Source organism: Rhodnius prolixus, unplaced genomic scaffold, assembly GCF_049639745.1.
Source record: "Rhodnius prolixus isolate KJV_2025 unplaced genomic scaffold, Rpr scaffold_16, whole genome shotgun sequence".
NCBI lineage: Eukaryota > Metazoa > Arthropoda > Insecta > Hemiptera > Reduviidae > Rhodnius > Rhodnius prolixus.
The window spans coordinates 677,800-696,883 of NW_027411616.1; the positions used below are offsets into that span (position 1 = coordinate 677,800).

The 19,084-nt window shown below is 31.9% G+C and overlaps 1 protein-coding gene across 3 annotated transcripts in view; it reads left to right on the forward strand.

Annotated features, from left to right (window-relative positions):
• Positions 1-14,935, forward strand: part of Plap (phospholipase A2 activator protein) — a 28,229-nt gene extending 13,294 nt beyond the window's left edge. For 2 of the 3 annotated variants that reach the window (XM_074134326.1, XM_074134328.1), the window contains exons 8-16: positions 275-400; positions 1,489-1,687; positions 4,649-4,877; positions 5,292-5,363; positions 5,503-5,658; positions 6,982-7,259; positions 8,041-8,207; positions 8,740-8,912; positions 14,699-14,935. In XM_074134326.1, the coding sequence (XP_073990427.1) occupies positions 275-400; positions 1,489-1,687; positions 4,649-4,877; positions 5,292-5,363; positions 5,503-5,658; positions 6,982-7,259; positions 8,041-8,207; positions 8,740-8,905 (1,393 nt within the window). In that variant the 3' untranslated portion in view covers positions 8,906-8,912; positions 14,699-14,935. Of the gene's footprint in view, positions 1-274; positions 401-1,488; positions 1,688-4,648; positions 4,878-5,291; positions 5,364-5,502; positions 5,659-6,981; positions 7,260-8,040; positions 8,208-8,739; positions 8,913-14,011; positions 14,238-14,698 lie in introns of those variants that run through there. The other variant, XM_074134327.1, reaches the window with a different exon arrangement.
• The last annotated feature ends 4,149 nt before the right edge of the window (positions 14,936-19,084 follow it).

Here is a 19,084-nt window from a genome sequence, read left to right on the forward strand (position 1 = left end):
ATTATTTACTATTAATAATAATAATTATTCCAACGACATATACATGCTGGGGCGTTTGTATTGTGAATATTCTCAACACTCTCTTATATCACACTCTTGTTTTCCGAGGTCTTCCCTGAAGATTGGAGTACGGCTGAAAATCTGATCAATATAAAAAAAAAAAGTTGATTATAATCTGTAGCTATGTTCCATCTGTATTTTGCTTACCATATGTATACTTGTAATGTTGAAGCATAAGCAAATCTTGAAACTATTTCTACAACTGTTTGTTTAGCGATGGATACATTCGAATATATACTCACGATACGACAAGACATTTATGTTCTCAAGAGTTAGGCGAGTATGAGGTGGAGGTTTCTGACAATGATAAAGAAGACGAGAAAAGTCTACATTTGGCACAGTAAGAAAACCATACTGATATTTCGAGCTTTGTTTTTTTATTAAAATAAAGTTTTTTTCTTAAGAGTATTATGAGTAAAAGAATGCGAATGTATGAGTGTTTGAAAAGATCGAAACTCAAGAACAAAAATCAAACTTAAAATTTTCAAATTCACTCTAGCTTAATCCTTGGGATCCGTTCGGCACCCATCAAAATCCATCATTCGGAGGTACCATTTTACTCATGAGATTCTTTCATTCTAATTCTAAGAGGAAAAAAGTATTGTGCCTATCAAATTTTACTTTGGAGTTTTCATCAGAAATTCACTTTTTGGAATTCGCTGAATCAAAAATTGCTCTTAGAAATTAAACTTTAGTAAATTTGGAACCAAATTACCAATTTTGTTAGGTGCCTCTAGGGGCATTTTTTTAAGGCCAATAAAGTAACTTCTGTATAATACTAACAAGGCTTCTGTAAACCATGCAGGATGCTATCATGTGAGAGTTCATGGTTCCAGTGAGCCATACCTAATTCACTTGAATGTTTTCCATGCTGATGTTGATAACGTGACAGTTGGAATATTGCTGAACAGGGAGTCCTGGGCGAAGCTTTTTTTTTTAGGCTCATCTACTTTGTGGGCTTAGTCTGAGTAACCCCTTTAAAAACATTAATTTATTTAATTAATTAATTTCTTTCTTACTTAACTAATTTTTAAATTAATTTCGGAATTGGTGTTAGGTTTTGAAGCAAAATCGCCTGAATTCAGGATTCAACTACGCCACTTGTAAAACGCATAAATTTGTTCATTAACTGATAGAAGCAGAATCAGAGAATAAAATGTGTACCTGTTTTAAGAAATCTTTGTAAACATAGTTTCTATACAACGCAATAAAGGTTGAGCATTAAAAACAATAAAAATAAAGTGAAATAGTTCACCGAATCCTAATAACTTTGAAAATGAACTACTACCTCTATAAGCCGTGTGCGAATTGTGTTAATGTGTTGTACGTGTAATTGGTGTTCATTGTTTAGCTGGGATGCTGGCAAAGAACAGTTAAAAACTCTCTACAAAGCAATTTTCTTATTTGTTTGATTGTTTTTTGTTTTAGATTACCTGGACCTGAAGCTCTTATTAAACCTGGTGTAAGAGACGCCCAAATACTATTGATTCGAGAACATGGAAAGGCCGTTTGCTATCAGTGGTCTGAAGAATTTTTTAATTGGGTTTTCATTGGCGATGTGACAGGTTCTGATGGAAGTAACAACGCGACGGCCTCTCAGATTCCAAAACTTACTTATGAAGGAAAGGTTAACACACAAAAATGTATATATATTTCGACATAATTAGTCCTATTATGGTCGGCGCGCAGATCTGGGTTCCAAGATCTTCTGTTACTGCCTGCTTCATTTTTTTAGTTACTGAGTTAAACAAAACATCCTGTAGATGGGCCTTTCGTCCCAAGCCTTTAATAAGTGTTTTGAAATCGCGTCTAATTTTTCTCAGGCATTGATTTCAGAAACACTGAATCAGGCAAATCCAGTATAAACCATCATCACCCTGACTTACTGCAATTAGAAGAGGAAGAATAATTTATTTACTAACAAAAATTTGCAAATAAATGTGAGGTGCTTCTTAGGCGCGTCTAATTTAATTAAAAAATATGTATCACATATCGATCATTCAAACAAATATTTATTTTTAGAAAATTAATCAACTTTGAGAAAAAGAAATGAAAAATATAACATCTACATACAGGGTGTCCCAAGGTACGAGTATATGGATAACGACTTTTTCTTGGAAACTAAGATAGCTAGAAAAAAAACACTAAAAAATATGTGTCCCTCAGTTTTTTTGTTAGAAATCCAAATTTAGTTTGTAAATTTTTTTCGGTGCTTCCAGAAGCGAGATACAGGCACCAACTTCATTTTTTCAAATGGGGAGGTGTGGTTTTTATTTAAGAAATAGATTCCTCTTTTTTTTTAAGAAAAATTTACTTGAACGGTTTTTTTTTTCTGTGAGCGATATTTTACAAGTTATGAATGAAAACACGATTCTTATGAGAAATTTCAAAATGATAATATTATAACGGTCTTTTGAATGAATAAAAAGAAAAGTACTATTTTATTATAAATTTTACTCCTCATTAATATTACAGATCATGCTCGAAATGGCCTCCACCATTAGAGATGCATAGACATGCTCTTTCCTGCCTGTTGTCCCTTACTGCCAAACAAGTAGATTCGGCTTTAACCGAGTTACAGGCATCTATTATTCTCTGCTTTAGCTCATCTACAGATGCAATCCTGGCTTGATTCACCTAGATTTAGAAATGCTTTTAGATAAGCAGAAATAAGAAAAGAAAGAAAAAAATTATGAATAATCACCTTGTTTTTCAGGTATCCCCAAAGGAAATAGTCCATAGGTGTCAAATCCGTTTAACGAGGTGGCCACTGAATCGCCCTCCCTGTCGATATAACACGCCCATCAAATTGCCTATCGAGATATCTCCTTACATGCCTGATGGTGTTATATCGATATTTGTGTATATATTTGTTATATATGAAATTTGTTTTTAAATTACCATAACTTTTGAAAAACCTAAGCGATTTAAAAAAAAATTATTTGTTTTTTTATGAGCTCAAGTACTATAAAAATTTGCAACAAAAATATGTTCCATTTGAAAAAAAAGTTGGATGCTGTATCTCGGGATATTGGGGTTTAAAAAAGTGGGTCAATCACTGAAAATAAACTAGACTAAAAATGATTAAATACATACGTGTTTTCTATTTTTTCGAAATTTCCAGCCGTTCAAAAAAAAGTGGGTGGAGCATATAACTCTAGTCACCCTGTGTTTATATTTATATATTTTGTCGAATCAACTACTGGGTTATTAGTGCCCAATACATACATCTTATTAATTAAAACATTATTTTTCTTCTACTTGCTATTAAAACTTTTTTTCACAATATTGTAACGAAGTTGACTTGGGCAGAAACGAAAGGCCTAGATTGTTCTAGGGGTTGAGCGATCAAAGTCGGTAACAGGCCACCACTGTGTAAACAAAAGGGCCGTCTCTGCCTGAGAAGAAAAGAAAGGCCTAGATTGTTCTAGGGGTTAAGCGACCAAAGTCGGTAACAGGCCACCACTGTGTTGAAAAAGGGCCGGTCTCTACCTGAACTGAAAAGGAAAGGGCTAGATTGTTCAAGGAGTTTAGTGACCGTAGCCTGTAACGGTCCACCCCTGTGTAAAAGCCAGCTAAGAGGGAGGCCGCAGTTGGGGTGGTGGCATATGTGTTTTCCCAGCCAGTGATTGACAGGTAGGAGTGAGACAAACAATTGGAGGAGGCGGCTCCAGTTGGGGTGGTGGCAGTATGTGTTCTCCAGCCAATGAGCGGCAGGTGGGAGCAAGACAGACGGAGTTGGAGTAAGACAGAAGGTTAGAGGAGGGCGGCCCCAGTTGGGGTGGTGGCAGCATGTGTTTTCCTCAGCCAGTGACCGGCCGGTGGGCGTGACACAGACGGAGTGGGGCAGTCGCAGTTAAAAGGAGGCAGACACAGCTGGAGAAGTCAGTTTTTAGACAGAGTTTTTAGTCAAGTTTTGAGAAGTTAGTCTTTGAGTTAGTTTGGAGAGACACTTTGGAAGTGACAGTTCGAGAGAGTCAGTGCTTCGGAGTTAGCCAGTTAGGCGGTTAGTCAGCTAGTGAGTAGAGCTGTGTTAGTGCAGCTGAGACTAGTGCAATTCGGTGCAGTGCGGACCAGTGGTCAGTCATGGAACAGTTTTGTGGCGTTACATAGTGAGTAAGTAACAGTAAACTGTTGGGACTGTTGTAAATGGTAACTGTAATGAATAGCGTTAGTTGTTAGTAAATGTTAATGTGAGTAATGTTAATGTGCTAATAAATCAGGTTATTACTTACAAATTTAGCGAGTTTTATTATTTATCAAACCCACATATTATTTAAAGTAACTAGTGGCAGGCACTAGTTGTAACTGTGAAGTTTTTAGTAAAAGTTTTTTAGTAAAAATTGAAAATCAATTAGTGTGTGTGAATGAGAGCGTATGTGATAATATGAGCTATAGTTCCCTCGTACGTTCACTAAACGCAAGTAGTCGCACATATCTCATCAGGCCCTGCGTGCATTGTGAGAGTGTTGAAGTTGATACTAACGAGTGTTGTTTGCGTTGATTGTTGCAGGGACACCAAAATCCCCCTATTCCACTTCCTCCAAAGGGATATTTAGGTTAAACTAAATTTAGAACTTGTTTACAGGAGTATGACTATGTGTTTGATGTGGATCTGGGTGATGGTGGACCTATTCTGAAATTGCCTTTCTCCGAAGGAAATGATCCTGTCGAAGCGGCATTAGATTTCTTGAGGAAACATAACTTACCATTAGGTTATTTAGGAAACGTAATTGATTTCATTAGGAAGAGTACTTCATCTAACCATGCTCCAGTAAATACATCAGATCTATTTTCCTCGGAAAAGAAAAAGCAAGGTACGTATATTTTAGATTCTGCTTTACGATGTTTAATATTACTTCAATTAAAACTGGTAAAAGGAAGTTTTTTTCTCACTCTTGCAACTGGATATAAGTTTATGCAAGTTATGTTATATCAAGCAAGAAAAAAATAATAAAACAAGTTATTTACCCAAAATAAACGGCTTTTTACATTAATAGGAACAGACTGGATGGGAATGCCAGCTTTTTGAGCACTGCTTTTGGGAATACACCTTTATTCGAAGTAACTGCATATTACTTCTAAATCCTCGATTTGCTACTACATTCTAATCCTTTCTTCAGCAAAAACTGTGTACTAATTGTGCTTGAACCTTTTGTGTAACCAATTATTAATTGGGGTAATCGCAATGGAAGTCCAGGATGATCTTAACTTTTCATTTTCTATTTCAGATATTTCTAAGCAACTGTTCCCAACAGAACAGTACGTGGTGTTCAGTTTTGCAGATGTTAATAAAATTAAAGGTAACATAACTAATTTTTAACAAAGAAATATTTTCAAACTGTCTAATATTTTATAGTGCCAATTACTTTAGATTAACTTAAATAAATTATTAATGAACTTTAATAAATTTGAAATATTAAATTAAACATATATTTGTAGGTAAACTTGTTGAATTTGCTTGCTTGATAAATGGCTCAAAGGACTGTGACGAAGTTTCATTGGAAATTGATAAAATTATAAATATGGCTATGTCGGCACAAGACCCTGCGGATGATATTCTTGATTTATTGGGCAAATGCTTAGAATGGCCGCAAGGTATGTTTTAGGCTGAGGTTCTGTTCAAAGGCGACCATCCAAGCCACACGGAATGGACTCATATTCTTATATTTTTTTACTTAGAATAATTATTTTCGAAATGATTCTTAAGACTGACATACCTTATAATGGAAATTATGTTTTATATTTATGATTTTTTGCATTGACCCTTTTGTTGTAAATCCTCGTCTTATTACTTGATGTTGGAACTATATTGGCTATTAATGTTTGTTCCTTAGTTGTTGGAAGTTGTAAATATTTATCAGTGCGTGCAAAGAAACGTAAGATAGAAAATAGAAAAACAGTGAATCTCACAAATTCACTTAGGTTGAAATGTTTTTCCTTTCTTTTGTTGCTGGCTGATATTGAAATGTACTCCGGAAGTGCAAATTTTCTGTATTCCTTTTCAATAATGATTGATAAAACCTTGTGTATGATTTTTTTGAAGAAGTCTGTGTGTTTGTGTGCATGCATATTGTCTGTATAATAACAAAAAAAGTTCAGACCAGATATTTTGAATAAGTGTTACCAATTTTTGCAAGATCTATCAAAAATTTTACCAATGATTTTTGTCTAACTTCTACGTTAACTATTTGTATGCAGTTCTATCTGAAACACTTTTCTAACGAAGTTCATTTTTAGTTGAAATTAAGATCTGCTGCGATACCCAGTGTCGTTTCAATATTAGTTCGCTTCTAACACCTATAGAATATTACTAAGAATACAGTTAGTTGTAATTCAAATATGAAGAACCAATGACCGGAAATGCGACTTGATTTAATTTCTTAGAAAGTGGCTTGAACAATTTGTTTTGAACTTAGGTATCCAGTAATACTTTTAGATCTATCAATTTTAATTGAACCTTGTTTCTCTAAAGTGATTTTAGAAGATCTCGAGGAGCAAGGCTTTTATCTAAATGATATTTCAACATTAACATACAATATTAACATTATGTTGATAGTGACATCAATTTATTGTATCCTAAAATTCCGATGTTGAGGAAAACATCTTAAGTGAGATATGATTTTTTTTTCACGTTAAAATCATCATTGGATTTCGTAGACTCAGTATCTTAACTTCACTTCAGTATTTGGGTCTTAGTACTAGTACCTTTTGTTTTTACATAATAATGAAGCAGTAATTTTGGGAGGGATGAAGACTTCACGCTTTTTTCACTTATTTATGTTATTATAAAGAACTCCTACATAATATTGTAGCCGATGAACATTTTATAAAAATATAAGATGAGTTAAAAAAAATTGTGAATTAGAATTTTAATAATTTATGGAAAGTCGTGTGTTAATGTTAATACTTTTTTTTCAGCATACATATACCCAGTGCTTGATCTAATAAGAATAGCAATGACCCATGAAGCATCTAACTCTAGGATCTGCCAGTACTTAAAAACACAATTTATTAATACTATAACCACATATATACAACCATCGAATAGCCTGACAAATAATATGTTAACGTTAAAAATTTTAAGCAATATGATTGTGTTTAAGAACGGGCAAGAATTTATGCTACAACATATTGAATCAATACTAAAAGTAGTAAAAATACTCCCGTCGAGGGTAGAAAAAACTGCATCATTTGAAGTGAGTCAATTGCATTAAATTTTTACTTTGGCTTAGTTCGTAAGTAAGAACTGTGATCGCAATATTTTCCGAAATAAAATTTTTTAACAGGGAAACCCAACCTCTCTTCTCTCTAAGAAGTGTTCTTAATTGAATTTACGGAGACAATTTTTCCTGTTAAATCTCAAAATAGAAAATTTGCACGATTACTATTTCTTCTTTTTCTAGCAGGGTTATCAAAGCAAAAAGTTGTGTGTTATATTTTCTTAAGAAAAATAGGTTTTTCGATGAGGAAGAGGGTTTCCCCTAGTTGTTGCAAACTTACACATTCCTTTAAAGTGCCTAGTCAATTGATTGCTTAGATCAGCTACTTACTTAATGTTTAAGGGTCTACAATATTCTTAGCATTTTAAGTAAGGTGAAAGTTAGTTTACAACAAACGCAACTTCTTTCAAATTAAGTTGAGTTTTTTCTGCTTATATTGAAAACGAATCATTTTATTTAAACCGAAACAAGACTAATACTTTTCTTTTCTGAACAAGACTAAATAAGAGCTGAGCGTGTTGCCAGATAATATTTTTATGACCATTTAAAAGTAAATCCCTTTCCACCATTTAAAAAGATTGTCGCTAAAACCAACTTAACTTTTAAATAGTTAGCAATTAATATAGTAATAATTGCTTAAGAGAAATCCTTTTGAAACATTCACCCTCAAGAATTTTTATACGTGTAAATGTTTATTTCCCAACTTTTAAAATGTTTGAGGAATTTAATTTTCAAATAAAAATAAAATCTATTTCAGCTTGCAGTTAGCTCGTTTATTCTTAATGTAATAATTTTATTGACTCAAAAAGATTACGAAATGCATTTAAAAGAAGCTCTGGGAGTAGCATTAGCCAGTTTAAGCTATATCAAACAAAAAGATGCACCTCTTAGACTCTTGATCGCCATTAGAGCTGCCTGTAACAGGTAATATTTTTTTAGATAATTGTTTTTCAACTATAACAGTAATTGCTAGTTGTTATGTAAGTTTGTTACTTTAGTATGAGGTGACTGAGGGATCACTTACTTTCTTCCAGTCCTGATAACTTTAAACTTTAGCTGATTAAAACTTAACTGTGTTACAAGTTTTTTTTCCGGCGCATCGACGTCTGTGGTCATTAGCGCCTTAAATTTAATAATTATTGGCAGATTTGTGTAATGAAATTCTATTTCCTGCTTGAATTAGAAATTTTTAAGTAGTTTATTGAAATTAAAATTGTGATAAATAAAGACATCTGAATTTATGTGGCTATGCCTCAGAGGAGAATGAATTCATATGTCTACATTTGTTCGAGTACTATTCACTAACCTAGATTAAAATCAAATCAAGCAAAAACAATATAAGTTATTGTATAAATAATAAGCATTCAAAAAGTTATTATCTTGACTGCAAAGGTCTCAGCATTATTTTCAAGGAAAAATATTTGGTGACCATTTAACAATTTTCTTCTTCATGCAGGGTGGACAAAGTTTACATGACTCCTAGTACTAAGAACTACATGGAAACTTTAGCCCGATCAACTGAAAACGATGAACTTTCTTTAAAAATTAAAAATACTGCGTTGAAGATATTGGAAGACATCCAGTCGAAGCTGATTGTTTCCAAAGGGAGTAAAGCTAATTAGCTTCAAGGTAATAACTCAGATAACTGTGAATAATACGTTGAATTGGCCACATGAACTAAGGCGCAAATATTTTCTTTAATAAATAGTGTAGTGGTTTCTATTTATTTATATTTTTTTTTTTACTATAAAGAAAAAAATATAAATAATAAGTATTTCCTTTAAGTATTATTTATAAAAAATACTAATATTTTACCATCAATACAGAGTCCGCAAAGAAAAAAAACGGAATAAACTGTTGTACATTTATTTTCTCTCTCTCACTTTCTTTCTCTTAGCAATGAACCTTGCGGTTATTACTCTCTAGAAGTACATATGATATTTACGATCCCATTCAAGATTATATTTTTACAGGGTGTTCATTTTAAGACGGCTCAAATGCATTTCATGCTTAAACGGTTAATCTGAGAAAAAAAATGCAGAGAAAAAATTTGTTGCCTGTCACCTCTAGTTTCAGAATATGCGACTTGATTTTAGATTCCTGCCCGCATACGCGGCTGACGCGCGACCAAAAGTGATTGTTTGCAGTTGACCCCCATTTTCTTATAAACCGTTTTAAAGAGTTATGAAAGAAACCGGAAACCGCAATTCGATATCTTCAAAATTAAAGGTGCTAGGCCATTTCAAAATCTGGTATTTATTAATCATATTTAAATTTTTTAACTTGTTATCGAAGAGGAAGAAGAGCAGGTGATAGGTCATTTTTATGTATTTTTTCATCCCCTCTCTACTAAAAATATTGCGAAGGCAGTAAAGCTAGTATTTTTCTTAATATCGGAAAATAAGTAGTTTTCCGAGTGATTTTTCTAAGAAAAATCAAATGTTAAGAGCTTTAGATGTTCTCAAGCATACTCAAAATGGGCAAAAAATAATTTTACATCTGTTACAAACAAGAAGGTTTGATAATTATTTGGTAATTTTGGGAGAGTTGCGTTTAATTACCGAAAAAATTGGAAACCTCCTGCCACATATTCAAGTGATCAATATCTTTCATGTAAAGAATCAAACTTATTCCTTAATTTATCAAATAATGCACTTTACTCAACTTGTGAAGCATGTACTGTGCCTTCAAAGGTGCCTCCTCAGATACAGAGAGCAGTTGATAACCTCCTGACTAACCTGGTTTTCGAGTCAGAGGAGGCACCTTTGAAGGCATAGTAAATGCTTTTTAGAATTTATTGGATGTCACAGACCCTTATGCTGGCCAGTTCATTCATTTTTTATTTTATTTTTTTTTTGTTACATATATGATAAAATGTATATTATGTCTTCAAATTAAATAGGTACTTTATTTTAACTTTATTCCAAATTATTCTTCGGATTTATCTTTATTGTGCCCTTTGTTCTGAGTAGTCACATATACATGCACGTTAAAGTAGAAAAAGACGAAGTTAGAGTCGGCTACTGTTTAAATTTGAATCACGGATTTAAAACAATATTTCATTCTTGAATTCGTCTTACCGAAATATTCGTGAGCACAAATAACGCACAGTTAATAGCAAGTAAATTATTAAAAATAATTATTATTTATCAATTGTAATTTAATGTTGTCCCTCTAATTTTACTTACAGTAAAATACTGGAATAATTAGCTGTCCTAAAAATATGCATATCTTATTTATTTTATATTACATATACTTATATAACATAGTGGGAAGAACACCTAGATTGAGAATGTAATTGAAGAAAACTATATTATTTACTATAAAGCCAGAATAATTATTACCTATTATTATAAACGCTTGACTACTACATAAAGTAAGAATCAATTTAATCGAAGAATGAACTTAATCCGACGATTTTTATTTAAAAATAAAAATAAATAAATAAAATAAACAATATCATTGGTGTAAGCATTTTTTTAAAAAAGTTTATGAATTTTTTAGGCTCATAATTTTTTTATTTTATTTTTTTTAACATTTTTCTTTTTAACCTGTGATTAATAGTTTATTAGATATTACAGTCAATCTAAGTTAAATAATGTGCTACTTGAACAAATATTTTTTAGATGAAAATGGCCAGCATAAGCATTTATTGGATGTCACAGACCCTTCTGCTGGCCAGTTCATTCATTTTTTTTTTTTGTGACATCTAATAAATTCTAAAAAATATTAATGAAAATTAATGCAGTAAAATTACTCAAATGATATCAATGAAGTATTAATGAAATGTTGGGTTGTGTACCTTTTGGCGCTTAATCAACCATAATACTTAACTTTTTAAACTGTAAGTGTTTGTTAAGGAGATATATACAATATACAGGATGTCCGGGCTAAGTTGTCCACCCCCTTTTCCACAGTAATTATTGATGATGGAAAAAAAAGTTCAAATCGTAACTTCCTTTATTTTTTGAGTAATATCTAATGATATTATAAAAAACGAAATTCTGCTGCTGATAAGCAGGTTAGAGAAACAAACTTTATTTTTATCAAATGGGAAGCACTATTTTTTATTATGAATTCTAAACTTTTTTTGTGAGAAAAACTGTTTTTGCAAAATAAAAATTGCTTTTGTAGTTCCAAAGTTATGCATTTTTGAACAAAAAAAACAAAAACAAAAAAAATTATTTTTACCGCTGTCTGCTGGCATTTTATTAAAAAACAAAATGGCTTCCTGTGTTGCCAATAACGTAAAAAAAAATCTCAACTGAAAAAATCTTTGTGCTTAAAGTAAAAAATAAAAGTTGATAACAAATAATTAGACTGAATGAAATTACAACTGGTCAAAATGACCCCCTGCTTGTGAAATGCAATCTTCGGCCTTCCTCACAAACGACTCATGAACTCCTCAACGCTTCTTATTGGCTCTAAATTAGAAAACACCATGTCTTTTAAAGCGCCCCAACGAAAATTAATCAAGCGGGGAAAGGTCCGGGGATCTTAGGGGCCAGCTAACCTCCTCACTTGCACGACCGATCCATTTGTTTCTAAAGTGTCGATTTAGGTATTATCTCACAAGGTGGCTGTTATGAGCTAGACAACCATCCGTTTGGAACCACATTCTCAGCCGTGTAAAAAGTGGTAGTAAATCTTCAAGAAGCTCAGGAAGCTCTAGCCGCATTTCGAACTGAAGTATTAGGATTCTCTTGCACATAGAGTAATACATCAAGCTCAGTATCGAAATTACGAATATTCCTAACCCTATTTCTTGGCCCTTGGCGAATGACACTACTAAAGAAACGGAAAGCGGAACGTTGCAGCAATGCGAGCAATCGTTTTCCGGCTTAGGTGTCTTCGTTGTGGAAATCTCTCCTAGTAAGCCCTTGCAGCTGTTTGAGCTTGACGACGGCATTCAACAAAAATGTCGTACATATCAGTTTTTTCGTTTTTAGAATATGGACGGTTCAACTTGCCGGAACGAATGGAAGTTTAAGGTAGACTAAATTGTAAAAACAAGGCATTGTTTACAAACTTATGGGTTTAAAACAGTAAACAAGAGAGCATTTGTGTAAACATTCATCTTGCATTTTTGTTTTTGCTCTTTGGACAGACCCTTTTGCTTTATCCCGGACACCCGTATACAGGGGAACCAGTAACTAATGTCTATAGGCCTACTGTGAGTAGTACATCTAAAGTTGAGTTCAATGACGTATTGTCCAACTTCATATTTTCCACTGTTCTTGAGTGCCGTCACTTAAATTTTTTTTTTTTAATCATTACTTTTTTGCAATAAAAATGTTATTACTCAGAAAGTTTTAATCCGAATTCGATTCTGATGACACGGTTAGAAAGACAGATAAATTTTCTAAAAATTGACATCATTTCGAAGCATAAGTCAATCTCCAAACAGCCTCAATCTTTCTCTGAATACTGGAAAAATAAAAGTTATCGACACGTTTAAGAAAACTTATTAGGTCCTTATGTGATCATTATCAGACCTAGGTGCTGGCAATTTTTATAAAAGGTTCTTTGTCTAATGGGCTTACAAACAATAAATCATTTTCCAGGATTCCTTTTATCTTCGTACGAGAAATTACGTTTGTTTTGCAAGAAAACGTGTTCACGAGCACTCAACAGTGTTAGTTTATCAAGTTGATTAATTCATTGAAAACTCATTTAGATGGGCCAGTAGTCAATTTTTAAAGTAGATTTTTATAAAATAAGGAAGTCAAACGTTACAAATTGTCCTTTAAACATTTATTTCTGATCTTACTGAAATATTTGAGAAAATGTTAGGAAATATTTCAAACAAGTGCTATTTTTATAATCGAAGGTTAATTTGCTTAGTTTCTAATAGGGTACAATAGAAAATTTTGAAAAACCAAGTCTAACAGATTAGGGAAGTTTATTTATAAGATACCTAGTTGTACTGGTTAATTCCAGATTCCAATTTAAGAATTATCTGTTGGTGAGTTCAAAGGGTTGTTAAGGCTTATTCACATTCTTATCTTTTTCAACTTTTTGCAGTTATGTGTGAAATTGTAATTTGGAGTAATACAAACTATATGAATTTTTGTTTAAGTACTTGTTTAAAATATATATATATTATATGTATATATATATATATATATATATATATATTTAAGAATATATATATATATATATATATATATATATATATATATATGTAGGGTGACCAGAGTTATATGCTTCAACCACTTTCTTTTTTTTTTTTTTTGAATGGCTGGAAATTTCGAAAAAATAGAAAACACGTATGTATTTAATCATTTTTAGTCTAGTTTATTTTCAGTGATTGACCCATTTTTTTAAACCCCAATATCCCGAGATACAGCATCCAACTTTTTTTTCAAATGGAACATTATATTTTTTGTTGCATACTTTTATAGTACTTGAGCTCATAAAAAAACAAATTATTTTTTTTTAAACCGCTTAGGTTTTTCAAAAGTTATGGTAATTTAAAAAATGAAAAACAAATTTCATATATAACAAATGCCGATATAACACCATCAGGCATGTAAAGAGATATCTCGATAGGCAATTTGATGGGCGTGTTATATCGACACGGGGGGCGATTTAGTGGCCACCTCGTTCACCGGATTTGACACCTATGGACTATTTCCTTTGGGGATACCTGAAAAACAAGGTGATTATTCATAATTTTTTTCTTTCTTTTCTTATTTCTGCTTATCTAAAAGCATTTCTAAATCTAGGTGAATCAAGCCGGGATTGCATCTGTAGATGAACTAAAGCAGAGAATAATAGATGCCTGTAACTCGGTTAAAGCCGAATCTACTTCTTTGGCAGTAAGGGACAACTGGCAGGAAAGAGCATGTCTATGCATCTCTAATGGTGGAGACCATTTCGAGCATGATCTGTAATATTAATGAGGAGTAAAATGTATAATAAAATAGTACTTTTCTTTTTATTCAATCAAAAGACCGTTATAATATTATCATTTTGAAATTTCTCAAAGAATCATGTTTTCATTCATAACTTGTAAAATATCGCTTACAGAAAAAAAAACCGTTCAAGTAAATTTTTCTTTAAAAAAATAGAGGAATCTATTTCTTAAATAAAAACCACACCTCCCCATTTGAAAAAATGAAGTTAGTGCCTGTATCTCGCTTCTGGAAGCACCGAAAAAAATTTACAAATTAAATTTGGATTTCTAACAAAAAAACTAAGGGGACACATATTTTTTAGTGTTTTTTTTTCTAGCTATCTTAGTTTCCGAGAAATAGTCGTTATCCATGTACCTTGGGACACCCTGTATATATATTTATATATATTTACAAATTAAATATTAGGCAGCTCACTAAGAGCTTTACACATACTGATGCATATTCCAAATAGGGGTTCAATTCAAATACCATGATTATTTTTATTATTGTTTTCAGTTAGCATCATCATTGATAATAATTGGCTCATAACTCTAGAAAAGAAACTTCAAAAAATGAAGAACCAAGTTCATTCATATGTGATATAGTTGTTAAATTAAAAAGGAAAAAAAAAGTGTTACAGCGTAAATATTTGAAACCGAAAACAGAATTGCAACTTCGTTTTTTAAAATTACAAGTTCAGACTGAATCTTATAATAAACTTGCATTTAAGAAAATATAGTTTTTGCATTTTAATAGTTTGTTTTTTTAAAAAAACTTACCTTTTCCTTTTGTAAGATTTAAATTTACGACTGCTGTACATTCAACTTAAAATTAATTAATTAAAAGATTAGTATTGTAATCCCGGGATCGTAAAAAAATTAGCATATTGTCTAATCTGCATATGTGAACAGGATATTTCTGAAAAACTAATAATCGCAGGTAATCTAAATTAACATATCGATGGCACTGGTCAAATATATCAAATTAGTAGCTTTCCCTTAAAAATTAAAAAAAAGAAAACATCTTCAAAGATACAGTAGATAAAAGATTCATTTAATGTGACCATTCCAGCAATGTAAGTTATTGTAACTTAATTCCATTAAAATGTATATCAATAACATACCAGGTAACCTTAATATTTCGTAAATTAATAAAAGTTGAAGATTCATATGGAGAAAATAAAAAAACAGTTCAAAAACTATCATTAAAAATATAAAGTCCTGGATGCAAAATGAACAATAAAAACTGCCATCAGATAGCTGGAATACAAACTATTGTTTTCTTATAAACATGTTATAATTGCAATATTTAGTTTTTATTTTTCTTTGAGTACATATACACTAATTTTTAAATTGCTGTTGGCAAACATTTGAAGACATTTAAATCTAATATTATTTATTAAAATATGTAGTATGCATGTTTAGCAGGCCAAAAAAAAAAACGTCTTTCCATTTTATCTGGCGGCCAGTCAACAATTTTTAAATAGTTCCTATGAGTACCACTAGATAGCATAGGCTTGCTCTTTTCCATTTTATTTTTCCAACATCGGACATTTTATCACTAGCAGTTTTCTTTTATTCTTTAATTTAAAAGGTTCTGTGACATTTAAAAAAATCTCATTAATAACAATAATGAAGTTTTATTCTCAAGATAGCTCTCACTAGTGGTTAATGTAGTTTTTCTGTTTTGTGTTCCAGCTTAGAAAAACTGACCATATTAAGTAGATAGCTTTAGCAAGCTTTTAAAATTGCTAAACATACATATGTGAAGTCCAAATCTCTAAACCTAACTAAATCTACCTTTGTTGACGGGTGAATATCCGAAACCGGTCTGGGACACAATGAATAAGCCTGCAGATTACCACACTTTTAATCTACCTTACCCTACAAATAACACCATGTAATGTGAGCATCATTCAGCATTCCATTTTTGTAAAACCTATCAGCTGAAATGTTCGTTGTCCCACCTCTTACCTCTGGACAGTGTTCTCTCGTTACATACACTGTCCATCATTGGACAATAAGTTGTAAGAAGCTCCTAGGAAGAGAAAATCTAAGAGTTAACAGATGGATTCGAGCCCGCGACCACGGTTGTTAATATCCATACGATTACAGGTATTTTTTTTATAGGTAGGTAGGTAGTCTTTTATTCAGATTCAAAACTCAAATACATTTTCAAAAATAATAAAAAATAAAAATACACCAACTAATCAATTTAGAAAAACTAAAAATACATCTTTTATAATTTTATTACAAATCCGAATAGAAGACATACGCAAGGTCAAGGACCATCAGCGGAGGTTATGTTGTGAGTTATACATATTTCTTGCTAGAATCTATTAAAATAAATAAACATGGACTTAAATACATAGAACAAAATAAACTGTAAAAACAGCTGTTAGTTCAACTTTTCCACATTAAATAAAAATTATTCAAAATTTATGAATTAGCAATTTTTACGCTTCTAAAGTACCACGCTGCTTTACAATATTTCAGTAGAACATCCCAGCATTTTCCATTTAAATACGTTATTAAATCATCTTCTGAAATACAATTTTTTTTTAAATGCTTTACTCTAATTTTCTTGTATGCTGGGCAGCGCGCAATAAAATGTATAACATTTTCTACTTCTATCATATCGCATAAAGTACTCAGCTGTGCAGTTAAATCATTATTATACCTTTTGTAATTTAAATTAATTAAATCACCTCTTAGCTTAATAATCCAACTAATATTATCTGTTTTAAAGTTGTCGTTAACAAATGTTACATTCGAATCTAAATTATAATTTAGCTTTTTATATATAACTGAAAATTGCGAATTTTGGGCTCTAGTTATGCATTGAACATTGTGTTTATTACTTATTTGGGCTCTGAGTATAGTTAGTTCACTTTTCCAATTGGCAAAATTGTCGTAATTAACATTAATTATTGCACCGTGTTCGTTATTGATATTACATAATTCTTTATACCAGTAAGCTTTTCTCTTAATAGCTTCCATTGCTAGTATCTTTGGGTATCTAGTGTCCGGCATTTCAAGAACTTTAATCAAATAATTGTGGTGCAACTGTAAGGTGTACGTAAACATTGGGGCCACTTTCGTTTCCAAGCTAATAATATAGTTCGGGGTATTTCGCGGCAATCTCAATAGTTTCTTAATAAAGAAAGTTAGCAATTGCTCCACTTGTTTATACGATTTACCCCCCCAAACTTGTGCCCCGTAGCACATAATGGCTCGAATGACCGCATAAAACATTTCCATTTTTGCCGTAAAAAGAACTTCATGATTAGCTATAAAAAACTTCCAGACAGAATTTAACCCCGTTTTCGCATTTAGTAATCTACCATCTAAAAATTTATCTACACTTAGTTGCGGAGTCAGATTAACGCCGAGATATTAATACGAATTCACTACATCTATCTTTTCATCGCCAAATAGCCATTTTTCTCTCCTGGACGGTTTACCGCCATTTCTACACACCATTATTTTGGATTTTGTTAAGTTAATTTTAAGGTTCCAATTCTGACAGTATTTTTTAAGAACACTAATGTTATATTGTAACTCAGTCGGATCTGAACTAATCAGTGCCAAGTCATCCGCAAAAGCCAGTAACTTAATTCTTGTTCCATTTATATTAATTCCACCTAATAAATCTTCATCAATATCGTTTATAAAAAGAGTAAATTATAATGGACTTAATAACGCACCCTGTTTTACACCCATAGTTGTTTGAAATACATCAGAATAAGCATTTTTACACCACACTGTCGCTTCAGTATTTTCATGCAGCTCCCTTATTAACTGTATTATCTTAGTTGAGATTCCAATTTCATGTAATTTATAGATCAAAGCGTGCCTGTCTATCCGATCAAATGCCATGGACAAATCTACAAAAAAGATATAAACTTTCTGTCTTTTCTGCATCAGCTTTATATTAATTATACTAGAAAGGGTAAAAATGTGGTCTAAAGTAAAATATCCATGCCGGAAACCTGCTTGAAATTCCTTCAAAATCTTATTTTGCTCTATCCAGCATGACAGCCGTTGTAAAAGCAAGCCTGAAAAAAATTTTCCCACAGTATTTTCAAATGCAAATTTGAGACAGCGTTTATATCTCCGCTTTTGTGTAGGGGGAATATAATTGATTTTTTTGAAATCAACCGGCACATAACCAACTTCGAAAATATCGTTATAAACCTCCAAAAGAATTTCATAGAAATTCTCTGAAGCAAATTTGTAAAATTCGAAAGGGATTTTATCAGTACCCGGCGCTTTATTATTTTTTGAATTATTCAACACTTAAGAGCAAAAGGTTTATCCAAAAGTTCATTTTTAATAAATGGTGGCGCATAAGACAAACGAGCAGAGAGTAAAGGTGGGTTATATAGATTACTGAAATGGTCAATCCACTCAGCCATCTATTTATATATATATATATATATATTGTAGCGGCACTTTTCAGAACTACTAAAACAGCATAGCCTCTCATTTCCGAACATCACACAATTAGAATTTTTTTTTTTGTTAAATGCCTTTTTTTTTGTTAAAAACAAAATAATTTAGTTCTGCTAACGAAATTTTAACACTAGTAAACATTCATTCTCAGAAATGTTTTCCATGACACTACCTCATCTTGAGATTGAATTAAAAGATTTGTTCTTTAAAAAATAACCCTTTTTTTTAGAGAGTGAGTGTTTCACACCCGCCTTTCAACTAATGGCATGCTCTTTTGATGCCGTTTTTTTTCTGATTTAACACATTTTGGTTGGTATCCAACTTAAACACTATTCAAGTAGCTGAGTGTCAGTTATATTTATTCAGGCATAGCAATTCTTCCGCCAACAATGAATAAGGGTAAAATTTCTGCGATAGGTAAAATAACAAAACACAAAAACAAAACGAA